Here is a 12481-nt window from a genome sequence, read left to right as displayed (position 1 = left end):
CCCAGGAGGAGAGGGCGCGGCAGCAGGGGCCCCCCGGCTGGGCGAGCTGGGGCGAGACAGAGGCAGCAGGACAGAGAGAAGGGGCCCCCAGCCATTCCTCGTGACGCCCTGGAGATTCAGCGGGACAATACGGGCAAGGAAGAGACAAGAAGGCGAGAAGAAGTCATTGGGGGGAAGCTGCTGAACCCTCGACAGCAAATGCAGAAAGAAGGCCTGGTAGTGTCCCCCACTGCGGTAAGCACGGAACGCACTGTGAGTACTCAAGAAAACAACAGAAAGAAATACATAACAAATACTAACTACTATATAATTCCGTTTAACTACCGGTGTTTCGGGAGAGTGGCCTACACCAACGCCAACAAGGCACAGCTGTCCTCGACTGGGGCTGGACGTATTCAACGCGGCAACGCCGTTGCACAGGAGGAGAATATCTATTGAACTTGATAGCTTGCGAAATCTTAAAGTAATGCATTAATGAATGACATATTAAGGGTGAAGTCANTCTTCTCTGATCTGCCCAGAAATCACTAATCATGGCCTAGACGTTTCAAGACAGGCAGGCACGACGGAAATAGAGTGTTTATTGAAAAATAGGAAGACAATAAAAGAAACGCGAGAATCTAGTGTAGGACTTTGCGACTGAAATAGAGCCAGCAGCTACAGTGGCAAAACAATGACACCGCACAGCTCCGTCCACATACCCTCTCGATCTTCTCTCCATCGGAGTTTAATCCGCATACTTCCCCGTTCAGCTCAGCTGGAGCAGGTTCGATGACTGATGTGCAGAGAGTAGGCAACTAAGCTCCCCCAAAGGGCATCGAGCGTATCGTCGTGCTCTTGCTGCTCCGAGAAAAGAGAAGGGAGCAAGCAATAACTGTGGTCGTTCTTATAGTTTGCATCTTTTTGACCTGTGGTCGTTGCGGACAGACTCCGCGACGTGACATTGTCGCAGGCCTTGTTTCCAAGTAGGCTTTCGTTGGATTTTGCTGCCTTCAAGCGTCATTGTCTGGTGCTTATAAACCACAAACAGACAGGCAGAAAAGCTACTTCAGGGGAGCAACTAGAGGCGACGGAGATGGAGAAATCAAACGGAAATGCAGAAATTGTTGGGCCCNTTGGAAAATCGAGGGAAGTGCAAGCCACTTGGTAGTGGCTTAGTTCATCTTACAGGCATCCACTCGGTGCGGTGTATGTCCTTATCATACTCGCACCCACAGACTAACTAGAATATATTTCAATTGTTGACTATTTCGTCTGTGTCCGAGCTGAGCTGCGCCTGAGCTACCTCTGTCTCCCCAGAATTTCATGCTTGAACGCATACTTGATGCTCTTCAGATCCACAACTCTATAGTGTCTAAACTACGTACTCAGAAAGGCTATGGAAATTCCCTTCAGCGAGTGGTTTCCCCCTGTTCAGTCAGGAAGGCTCAGGCCTTCACTGCCGAGATCCATCCGTTTGACCGAAGCATGCCACTTCAGCAAGCAGTACTTTGCGCTTCTCTCCGTCTTCTAAGTTAATTCAACGGGTCAGAAGCACGGGCTATGCACAACTGCAACAAGGGAGGAACTGCGCGTTTGGAAGCCACGCAACACGCCCTCCCGTACAGGCACTCTGTGCGCCCATGTGCGGCGTATGGATCATGCTTCCTAATAGCTCTTCTGAGCTATATGGCTTCCCGACAGAAAGAAGTTATCAAAATACACCCCATCTGCTTCTTGTTTCATGGAGTTCTTCAACGCCATGTGCAATTAGCTGTATCGATGCCGTGGAGGCTTAGCCGCCCGCGAACGTCCGCGGCGCTTCCGGTGGGAAAGATTGGTAATTTCCCCCCAGAAAAAGTCGGTAACCCCGCTCAAAAGTAATTCTTCAATACTTCATTTCGGTTCAGTCGAGATTCTTGTACCAGTTGCCTCGGAAGTTCCCCTACAAGTAGCCCCTGTTTGTCCTCGGCGGCGACTCGCCCGCAGCCTGCAGAGCTTTATCCAAGTTGTCGGCTGCGTGTTCTGTTTCCGTTTTCCCAAGTCTTTCGTTTCTTGTTTGAGATTACCATTGACATTCGTTCCTTCGTGATTGTCGATAAAGGCGTAATTTGCCTTTGCTCTCTCGTTTTACGTATTACGGTTGCAGGTGGTTTCTGCGGCGTGCAACCCACTGGGCTAGTAGGAGGCCACCACTGGATTGAAACCTGCTGCCTGCTTCTGAGCCTTGTACTCCAAAGAAACAACACATTACACAGAAAGTGAGGCCTCTGGTTGTCTTTTACTAGGGGAAGCATTGACTTTTCGCGCCCACACGGCCGAGCCACAGGGCGGACCTCACTGGCCCGCCTCGTCCATCACATCCTTCCACGGGGCGTCACAGCGAGCACTGGGTTGAGACCGCCGCGCCACCTTCTTATTCACTTTTGTTCTTTGGAAGGAGATGTTACAACATTCGGCGTCTGCCGTCTACCTGCCTCGGCGCCCGCGGGACTCATCCTTGGGGCCGCGCACCTTCTCCTCTACAAGCATCGGCGCCGACCCGACCTGCAAGGCAGCCCATGGGGTGCCTCTACAGACTTCTTTGACGTCATCTACTTCAACGCGACTTGGTAAGCTTGTTTTTGTGCTGGATGGTGCTACTGCCCTCTGCACACCACTCTAGCCTTGCCCTCCTGTACTGCCTCCCCACTGCCCCACGGCACATGTCGCAGCACACCCCACCTCCGTAAATTGTGACATCGCGCTGGGCCCACCGCAGCAATTTGACGATCGGGTAGTCCGTGTTGAGGCGGCCGCCCTTCAGGGCTATGCTGACCTATCGAGGCAGGCACGCCCGGCCGCACGCACCGCCGCTGTAGGTAATTAAGGGCGTGATCAGCCGCAACTGTGCAGCCTGTGTTGTGTTTTCTTCTTAGGCCTATCGGATGAGGAGACGTGCAGTAGGAGTGACTCGAGTTCCTGCCGCAACGCCCTCATGCACCGCGCCAGCAGCTTCTTGGCTAGCCGCCGGGGCTCTTCGGAGGCGTTCGAGGACGCCTTGGAGTCTCTCGACCCTCCTCATCCCTCTGTAGATCTGAATAACGACTACTCCTCCTACGCATTTGTTCTCAAGGGCCCCCCGTCAGATGCCCCTGCAGGCCAGGCTGGGTCGCCTCCCCGCACCTCCCACCAGCGAGTCCATGCGGAACTTCCAAGGACAAAAGCAGCAACGACAAACGGAGATACACGAAAGACACTTGTATGCTCCAACACCACAAGCATGCCCAGCAGCAGCAGCAGGAGCAATGGGAGCAACGGCGAGGAGGGAGCAAAAAGGGGAGCTCGCTCTGCCGTCCCTGAACGTCCCCTCATCAGCCCCCGCCCTACACCGCATGCTGACGTAGACGGCGGCGAACCGCAGCAGCATAAAGAGGGGAAGGGGAGGGAGGAACAACAGGAGCGGTCCACAGCAGCCGAGGCAGCAGCAGAATCTGTGCGATCGAGCCGGTGCCGCCAGGAAGGCCGCCGGGGTGCAGCAGCTATTTCTGAACGTCAGGAGGGCCTTCTTGCTCCTTGCGGATCCGTCAAGAGCTCCTCAGCAGGAACTGACCAGCGCGCAGATGGTGGAGGGAACCCGTTCCCCCGAGCCGCTTCACAGGACGGGCGGAGATTAAACGTGCCCAGGCGGGCCATTGGCAGGTACTCATCAGTGCCGGCGTTTTCCGCAGCAGATCGTGTCAGGATCGACCGTTTCAAGGTAAGATCATTGGGTCGAGGGAGAAACAGTGACGTAGCTAGCTAACAAACTGTATAGAGGGGTGCCCGTGAAGAGCTGATGGTCTGTCGAGGTCAGGGGCCGTGTATGCACGCAGCTATGCATAGGAGGATGTGTGTCTGTGTCTGCGTAGGAGGGTCTACCCGAGTGTCTCAGCACGCAGGAGGCAATAAACAAGCAACGGAGACAAGCAGCAGAGGAGGAGCGCATACGCAGGGGCGGGGCGGGGCTGCCCTCTTCTGTTAGGCCATCTCCTCTCGACTGCACCACAGAGTTTGGGGAGGCTGTGGACTGGCGATCGCTGTTAGACGCCGCCGGCCTCGGAGACGTAGGCGAGGACGAAATAACGCTGGAGGCAGAAGAGCTGCATGCGAAGCTGCAGGAGTTCGCACCCAGGACAGGGCCGAGCTGGTGCCTTTCCCTGCTGGGTTGCTTGTGGCAGTGGCGGATGTAAATAAACGAAGTCCGCGGGAAACGGGGGCGTCTACCTCTGACGTGTGCTCCGGGATGTATGTGCATACACCACACAACACGCGTGTACGCACCTCGCCTCGTTGCTGCAACTCCCCAATCGTCAGAAGCTGAGTGGCTATTTCAGAACCACACCGCACGCGTCGAGGCAGCGCAGTGCGGCATCTGCGTAGTAGCTTAGACACAGTTGTTTTAATTTGGCCTGCTGCATGCTTGGTGCAAGAAGGCCCAAAATGTGACTGCAGCTGAGGGCAGCAGCAGTCGCAGCTCCGGCCAAATGCTGCGACGGTGCTNGCTGTTCTCTTTCGGAGCTGCATAGCGTATATTGTGGGGTTGCTCATTGACGTTTCGGCCTATGGGGAGGGGGAGGGGCGCCTATACCTAGATCTCTTTAGACTCCGCGTGACGCTTTCTGTCCTAAACAGTTTTAAATATGGATAATAGGCAGTAGAAACATAGCCCCAACGGTGGGCGAGGAGGAACAAGGGCAGGAGAAATGGGATGGTGGGGGAGGGATGGGGTGGAGTTGATGGTGGTGAGTGCGGAGGCAGCGGCACTATAGGGTCTTTGGATTGCTGCGCATCACTGCCCCAGGACGGCCTGAACGCCGCTCTCATCCATGGAGGGGCAAGTGGGGAGAAGCGGAGTTCTGGGTGGCTCGAGGGGCTGCAGGGACACGGGTAGGGGCCTTTGAAACTCTGCATAAGCCTTGTCGAAGCTCCAGAGGGCCTCCATAAGTGCGGGGCGACTGAGGGGCAGCAGGGGCCCCATGTGGGTGAGGCAGAGGCGCGCTTCCCACACTTGCCGCAACAGCTCAAAGAAGCTTGACAGCAATGCGCGCGCTGCACTCAGTTGCTGGCGCTTGACACAGTACACAACGATGTCCTCCTCATTAACGCGAGCCTCTGCAGTGAGGCCCGCTAGGTGCAGGTCAGCCCACACGTCTGCTGCTGCAGAAGTCTTGCTGCCAGCAGGCTGGCCGCTCCCCAGCAGCGCATCCTGGGCTTCGGCCTGCCGCACGGGGACACCATCAGACAGCGACACACAGCAGCACAGGCGGCCTTCAGTCAGACAAGCGCACTAGCGTAGTAGACTACAAGCTGATGCACGCACGGACAGATAGAGGAAGAGATGAAGAGATGGAGTTGCTGAGGCACATAGAAGGGCTGGGCAGAGGTCAACGGAGCAGCAGCGTGAGAAAGAGGGGTTGGCGAGTCAACGGATAAGCGAGCTGCTGNGTAGCCAGCTGGGGACTGCGCCTCTCCAGGGCCCTCTCAGCTGCAGCTCGAGCCGCTGCTTCCGCTATGGCGGCAGCAAACACGAGACTGCTTGCCTCGAGGAAGATGCTGCTGGATTCAACGGGCAGCAGGTCACGCGCCAAAGCGGCGATGCTGTTGCAGAAGGCCCTCAAGGCTCTGTAGGTGCACACGCGCTGTTTGGTAGCCGAAGGCTCCGGGAGCACGAGCTGCTGCTTGCTGCTCTTCAGCACTGCTTCCGCAGCAGCGACAGCAGACACTAGCGGCTGAAGAGCCACGACAGCGTGCGTTTCCCTCTCTTGCAGCCAGCGACGTTCAAATGCCTCCCAGCGAGCAACTAAGCAGCTCCGCTGCAACAAACCCCCACCAGCAGCAGCGCCAGCAGGTAATGTGGCAGGTGTTGCAGCAACAGTTGGAGACGGATCATCACAGCAGCACGAGAGCCACAAAATGCACGAACAGCATTGCAGCAGCAGTAGCATTATTTTCTCAACAAAGAAGATGTGCATGCTTTGCCTGTAATATGAAGGGAGGGAACTGCTTTAGTGCCTATTCTGTAAAGTGGGCAGGCACCTGACACAACTTGGCTTCCCAGGCGTGTCTAGAGATGGCTGTTACCCTTCTGGTGTCTGCGGCTGTATTGGTGTTGTTGAAGCCGAAGGAGGGATCTTTGGAGGAGCTACTTGTTGTGAGGCGTGGCTGCAGAACTATTGCACGTTTTATGCGGAGGTACTCCTTGATCATTTCGTTCCTCAGCGATTTGAGCTCGGGGCTAAAGGGGAAATGACGTCGAGGGAGCTCCTCTGACGGCGGCAGCTGCAGTGCTGCGACGAACACGGACAGCGGCAGCAGCCGGCCATCCGCGTAGAGGGAACTGAAGCGTTTGAATTCGCATCGCAAATCCCGCAGTGAACGCGCTGCTGCAGCAGCGTCTTCGTTGATACGCATCGGCAACGAGCGCGCCAGCTCATCGGCCGCTCGGGCGTACCGGGCNGATGGAGACGGAAGGACTTCACGGGCCAGTGCCGCTGCCACGTCGGGGGGCTCAGCAGCTGAGGCAACACGATCCAATATGCGCTGTGCGAAGGCTAGCTCACTGCGAGCCTGTAGCCTGTTCAGCACAGCTCTAGAGACCACTGGATCTGACATCGTCGTCACCGAGTCAACAAGACATCTCGGAATACGCCCAGAACCAAGGAGTATCAGGAAGGAGGTCACTTCGACGAGTCCTCAGCGCCAGAGGCTTCCCTCTTAGGGCAACAAAAGACCCCGGTTGTGCTCCGCCTCCAAACTTAATAGTAGAATAGATTCAGAGGCTTTACATTTCCCCCGTTTTGCAGTAGAGAGCGAATGGGTTGCTGCGAACAGGGAGCCCTGCGGGCTGTGCTCGCACCCCACTGCCTCACGCTCCTCCTTGGGGGGTTTGGGGTGGCCATGCAGATTCGTCAACAAGTAATTTTTAAATTCAGAATAAAAAGTTAAATTTATGTGGGAAGGAAAAGTCTTCTAGCAAGGGAGAGCTGGCCGCCAGGAGCAATAGTAAGCGGGCTCTGCGCGATTCGTGAGGCTCCTCAGGCCCTCCGTCCCGCTGGAGTAGCCGCAGCAACAGTGTTTCTCTTTGGCGAGAACTCTTTAAGTATAAAATATGAAACTATATCGACTGATCCGTGCTCGTCCTATTAGTTCGCTTCGCCGNGAGCACGGAGCAAAGCAGGTCACCCATGGCCGACGCTCCCATCTAGATTAATGAACTCTAGTTCTGCACTATTCGAAACAGTTGCAGATGCAGCCCCCTCTAGGAGCTCTTTCTTGTCTGTCTACTAGGGGGGCTACAATAGATCGGCGCCCTTCATCGGCCAGATACCCGTGAGGTGACTTCCTCCGAAAACGCGCCGCTGGCTGCCCCTGCTGCCGGAGAAGCTGCTGCTGCAGCTGCCAGTGTTTCTGCTGTTCCTGCTGCAGTTGTTGCTGCAGCTTCAGCTGGTACACCTCTCCCTGCAAGTGGTTCAACAACGAGAGAGCGTCTGGCGCACCAACGCCATTGAACTCCTTCGCGAGCGACGGAGCCGTTCTCGACGTGTTGTCACTGCTCCATACCCACTCTCCACGCTTCTGCTGCTGACGCAGCAAGATGGGGTGTTGGGCCGCCGCAGCCTCCTGCGCAGGGTCCACTGGTCCCTCAGTGGTCCAGTTGTTTGCTTCGGTCAGCATGTGAGGCACTGCGCCAGCTTCGCCGCATCTCCAGCTCATTTCCCCTCTTCCAGCCAGCTCTTCATACATGTGCCGATCCCCTGTGGTCTCTGCTTCCTCCCACTGTCTTGAGGCTCCAGGAGGCGCGACCCGGATCATCGCTGAGGGGCCCCAGGAATTCATTATGTGACTATACGTGGGCTGGCGGGGGTACAGCTCTTCGCAGTGGTCGGCGTCATGCGAAAATGAACCCGCATCCTGCATTCCCATGTGCTGTCCCTTGCGTCTGGCCGGGGGTAGGTAACGAACTTACTGGTGGCTCAAAGTCTCCCGCCTCGCGTGCATTTTCCTGCTGGAGAGCCTTGCTGTAAATCCAGGATGCAGGAGAGCAGGCAGGCTGCTGCCGTTTTAAGGAGCCTCCGCTGCAGGTGTGCCTGAAGTGTGTGCTGAGTCAAAGTTCAGTGTTAGGTTGCAGCAGACTCACGACACGACGGATCGGCTATACGCTCCGTCGGGTGACCCCGGGGCCTCTGACTCAAGGTGGTGCTGCAGCACCTGCGCTGTCGCCTTAGAGGCTTCAGCATAAGGAACACCGTGAGAAGGATCGGGCACATGCGGCTGCGACGACAGGCCAAATTCAGACTCAAAAGTTTCCTCTGCCTCGGAGGCTCCGGAGGCGCAAAACCCGGCAACGGGGGAAGAGGTGGAGGAGATCTGCTCGTGAGGAGTCACTTTAAGGCCAGAGAAGGCCACCTCGCTGCCTCTTGCGCTCGGACTCCGTCTGTGCTGGCGCTTCGTCGGTCCTCGGCTGCAGCGCGTTGAGCGTCTGCCGAAGAGGAACTGTCTGTAGGCTGAGGCAGGTAGAAAGACAATCAGATCAGGAAGAAGCCACCATGCGTCAGCTGTAAGGAAACGTGCCTTTTACTGCTTCCTTGGCGCGCTGCTCGTTCACTTTGGCTGTCCAAAATATAAGCTCAAACGGGTGCATAGGGAGCTAATTTTGCAACATTGGCGTACACTCAGGGAAACTTCTAGCCTCAACTTGGTCTTTAAAGCAGCTACTTCCAGACGGCTTGCGAACTGCATTGACAAACGCGGTCTTCTCATGACTTAAGGACGCTGGAAATAGTGACAGTCTTTTCCTCACTTGAATCGACAATGCCCTTCCGGGAGTGTTTTTGCCTTCCGCGCTGCGCAAAAAATTCTTTTTGGTATTTTGTTTCATAACCTAGCGCTGCAAATCGTTCATTACCATTTTGCTCTCTGATTGCGTTACCGTCTTGTGGGTCCGCTTGCGTGGGTCTGAATACGGGGTTAATATTACAATAGTTCCATGCTCTTGATATTGGCGTACTGTACAGGAAGTCGTCAAGAGTCTTTTGGGCATTGGCTTCTTTCGGCGAATGCTTCACGTGCAAACCATGAGCGCGCCGTGCAGGTCGGCGAGGAACGAAACGTGGAGCCTTTGCTGCACGGCACGGCGCCATTTTAGTAGAAGAACCATGCATTCACTTATTCATTTGAATTTTAAAGGTATAAACAAGAAGTTCGTCAGCTCATTCGAAAAAATGCCTCTAGCCTTCCGTGAAAGCCGTTGTGATCGGTTGCAGCAGTTTCAGGTGTACACAGAAGTTTCCGATGCGACGATCTGCAAAACAGACGCCCTTTGAAAATACACTGCTGTACGCCATGAATATTTCCGCGGTTTCTATTTTTACGAATAGAGACCGCGGAAATATTCATGGCATACAGCAATGTATTTGGCCCTACTCGGCATTGCCTTCGCTTGAACTGCAAACTTGTATTGGCTACACCTTTTATTGGCTAAGGGGATGGGCGGAGGACCAAACAAACAATTGCAGGGAATCATCTTGTTGTTTATTTCTGTGTTGGATTAATCATCTTTGGCTGCCTGATGGAAGGTTTTCATGCATGCAACTTTTTTTTCATATTCGTCATTCTGCCCAGACTAGGCAGCAGGTGAATTCGCATATCGCAACCACGGAGTTGGCGAGCAGAAGGGAAATTCACATGTTTCTCCTCTTGGAATTCAGGCTACATATCAGCAGCCGGGTGACAAGGCGGCAGATCCTCAAGAAGGCCCCAACGAGCATAAAGTGCACGTCCAGTCATTGGCTCGGGTGACGGCAGGAAACGACCCGTTCGGGTCTTTCATAGGGCAGGGCTTGTCTCAAATTAACGTGTTCATTTTTATTTTTGTTTGTTTGTTATGTAAATACTAGGGAAATACCAGAATCTGTGGTGGAAAGCTGCACAGGTCACCGTGTCGCCTGTCTGTCGGTTACCCCACGCCGGTGTGTGGCTGTGTTCAACTTTGGAGGCGGTGGCGCTACGCGTCTTTGCTTGATCTCCATTTGGGAGGAAAATTTTCCCCTTTATGATTTTTTTTTTNTTTTTTTTTTCCTCTGACAGAAGTTCAAGAGGAGTTTCCATTTCAAGCGTTTCCCCGCAACCCGTCGCCGCAGTTGCATTCCTTAAGCCCGACTATCTCAGGTGTCTAGCTACCTACAGCCCCTTTCCCAGCCAACCCAAGTCTTAGTAGTGTATTCCTTCACCTGCTATTATAAAACGGAATTCCGTTTGTCTTAAAGCCGCATTGCGTCATCGCTGTCCGGCTTCGCCGTCTCAGCGCGACAGAGTCACTCACCGCCAGGGACCACTGCGACGGCTTGCACGGTCGTGAGCATCTTCTCATGAAATACAGGAGACAACGAAAATATGATATGTTGTGGAGGCTAGATATCACAATTTTAACCCTGCAACCCCCTTCTTACCGCTCCCCGTGTGCATACTGCCTCCTCTCCCCATTGTCGGGTTCCCCACGGTGCTCACCGCGCTGGTTTTGCTGCATTATGTGTACAGAACTGAAGAGAGGCACTGCTGGGCCTAGTAAAAAGGCGGCAGAGGCGGCAAGGCTAACGACTGAGGGGTCAGCAAGGAGCTGGGCCACTGCAACGCACGTCCCTTTCCGCAGTGATCGTCGCCCGGCGTTCCTTAGGGGCGAAAACTCCTCTAAAACTGCATGGGGACAGAGAGTATAGGGGCAAGGTCTTTGCATGCCTTCTTTAAGACTGCGACTGTGACTGTGGTTGTTCATGCGCAGGCAGGCTACGGCTATGTGGCTATCACCATGAAGCTGCCCCCGATCTGGTGTCTCCCCTTGGGGTCCCAGCGGGACAGACGTGTGCTTTCGTATGTGCTGCTGTCCTTTGCTGCCTCTCTTCTGTGCGTAAATGTACTATTAACAACCGCAAGTAGCTATTCTCAACCCCCATCGCTGCCCGTCTCTTCCCCCGTTCCCCGCGTTTCCACTTCATCCGAGGCCTCTGCCTCGCAAAACCCCGAGCTCCAGGGGCCTCTGAATCCTTCTGGGTCTTTTTCAGAGACATCTAAGAAGCTTTTGAGCCTGAATGCCTGTCTGTCGGATGTCCAATGCTGGGGCCGAGGGCGGCGGTGCATTGAAGGACGTTGCTGGGGTTTTGCAGGCCCCAGGCGCGCTGCGTTTGAATGTGGGGTGGAGACCCCCTGCAGCGTGGGCCCCATAGACGGGCATTTTTACGGGGAAGGCGGTAGAGGCAATAGGGGCCTCTTCATGCTGCAGGCTATTCGCGGAGCCCCTTGGGAATGCGGCCAGTCAACGGCACTCCCCAAGCCACAGCAGACATCCTGCGGGGACAGAGACGCCGAAGCCTGTGAGTTGATCACGGCTGGTCACCAGGGCCAGACCAGTGGTCACGTGGCAGGCAAAGAAGGGGAAACGCTCATTTTGGGGACGGCCGTGCGGTGTATATACACCGCAGGAATCACCCCCCAGTCCAGCTGCACAGCCAGACTGGGATTTGTGCCTCGCGACCTCCCCGTCGGTCTCTACGCCCTATGCGGCTGCAGCAGCACCGACTTGGGGGCCAAAGGCAGACCCTGCAGCTCCGACGTAGACTTCTCAGTGCCCGTTGGGACCCTCAGAATAACGGGCTTTGAGGCCCCTGTTGCTGTTCCCGCAGCGGCCGCAGCGGCTGCTGCTCCTCCTGTTGCAACGGACTCCACTCATGACGCCGCCGTAGCAGCACCTGAAGCAGCAGCTGCTTCTGAGCCCGCAGGCACGGCGACGGCAACTCCACCGAAAGAGGCAGCAGCACCAGCAGACAGCGGAGCGAACCTAGTCCCAGGAAATGAGGAATCCGATGTCATTGACGACTCCGAGCCGCTACAGGCCATCCCCGCTCCTAAGGAGACAAAGCAGCAGCAGCAGCTGCTGCTGCTGCCCCGCTTCACCTGCACAACTGGCCTCCCCTGCGAGCTGCCAACCATCAAGGGTGTCGGCCTCGACTCAACTCAGCACTTTGTTAGGGCTTTCACTGGGGTGCATTCCAGCTGCCTTGAGGCTGCCAAGGCAGGTTCCACAACCTACTTCTGCTGCTGGTGTTGCTACTGCTGTTACTGCCGCTGCTGGTGCTGTGGTGGTGGCGCTGCCACTGGTTCTAGCGTCGCTGCTACTGTTGCTCGCGTTGCTGCTACTGGTGCTGAATTTGCTACTTCTGTTTCACGGGTGCAGTGCGTAGCCGTGAAGGGCTAAATCTGTTGTAGCACGTTGGGTGCCCCTGACTCTCAGGCCTCAACTCCATTACGTCTTCCTTGCAAATCCATCGGCGGCGGCAGCCGCTGTGTCGTCCGCTTCCGGCCTGAGGACATGAAAGCCTTGCTGCTCCCGACCGCAGAAACTGCAGCAGCAAAAACAGCAACAAGAGCAACAAGGGAACCAGGAGCCAAACGAGCAACAGAAGCAGCAGGAGCAGGTTTAGTGGATGAC

At 55.5% G+C, this 12481-nt stretch overlaps 5 protein-coding genes across 5 annotated transcripts in view; 2 read left to right on the top strand and 3 right to left on the bottom strand.

The window, feature by feature from the left end:
- EMH_0008660 (GTP-binding conserved hypothetical domain-containing protein, putative) overlaps positions 1 to 738 on the bottom strand; it is a gene marked incomplete at both ends in the record, with an annotated part of 6298 nt that extends 5560 nt beyond the window's left edge. Inside the window, one exon of the mRNA XM_013498411.1 lies at positions 702 to 738. Within this exon, the coding sequence (XP_013353865.1) occupies positions 702 to 738 (37 nt within the window). The remainder of the gene's footprint in view (positions 1 to 701) is intronic.
- Positions 739 to 2422: 1684 nt separating this feature from the next.
- EMH_0008650 (uncharacterized protein) lies at positions 2423 to 4190 on the top strand (the record flags this gene model as incomplete). Its single annotated transcript, XM_013498410.1, has 4 exons — positions 2423 to 2591; positions 2694 to 2840; positions 2898 to 3718; positions 3870 to 4190. 4 exons carry the CDS (start codon positions 2423 to 2425, stop codon positions 4188 to 4190), a joined length of 1458 nt encoding a protein of 485 aa, XP_013353864.1.
- A 599-nt stretch (positions 4191 to 4789) lies between these two features.
- On the bottom strand, positions 4790 to 6612 carry EMH_0008640 (uncharacterized protein; the record flags this gene model as incomplete). The annotated part of the gene is given in 4 exon segments (XM_013498409.1): positions 4790 to 5268; positions 5462 to 5813; positions 6082 to 6456; positions 6460 to 6612. Coding segments are annotated over 4 exon segments (1359 nt in total).
- Positions 6613 to 7227: 615 nt separating this feature from the next.
- On the bottom strand, positions 7228 to 7923 carry EMH_0008630 (uncharacterized protein; the record flags this gene model as incomplete). Its single annotated transcript, XM_013498408.1, has 1 exon — positions 7228 to 7923. One exon carries the CDS (start codon positions 7921 to 7923, stop codon positions 7228 to 7230), a length of 696 nt encoding a protein of 231 aa, XP_013353862.1.
- Positions 7924 to 10696: 2773 nt separating this feature from the next.
- Positions 10697 to 12481, top strand: part of EMH_0008620 (Gigantic extracellular protein with interesting sushi (9x) and archaeal protease type repeats having the domain architecture: signal peptide-CRYPB(3x)-sushi (9x)-archaeoglobus type repeats (2x), related) — a gene marked incomplete at both ends in the record, with an annotated part of 3857 nt that continues 2072 nt past the window's right edge. Inside the window, one exon of the mRNA XM_013498407.1 lies at positions 10697 to 12068. Coding sequence (XP_013353861.1) covers positions 10697 to 12068 — 1372 coding nt within the window. The remainder of the gene's footprint in view (positions 12069 to 12481) is intronic.

The sequence above is a fragment of the Eimeria mitis genome, genomic scaffold (assembly GCF_000499745.2).
Source record: "Eimeria mitis Houghton genomic scaffold, Emh_scaff340, whole genome shotgun sequence".
NCBI classification, from domain to species: Eukaryota; Apicomplexa; class Conoidasida; order Eucoccidiorida; family Eimeriidae; genus Eimeria; species Eimeria mitis.
The sequence above is the reverse complement of the archived record's forward strand: the minus strand, read 5'-3'. Positions and strand labels throughout refer to the sequence as shown.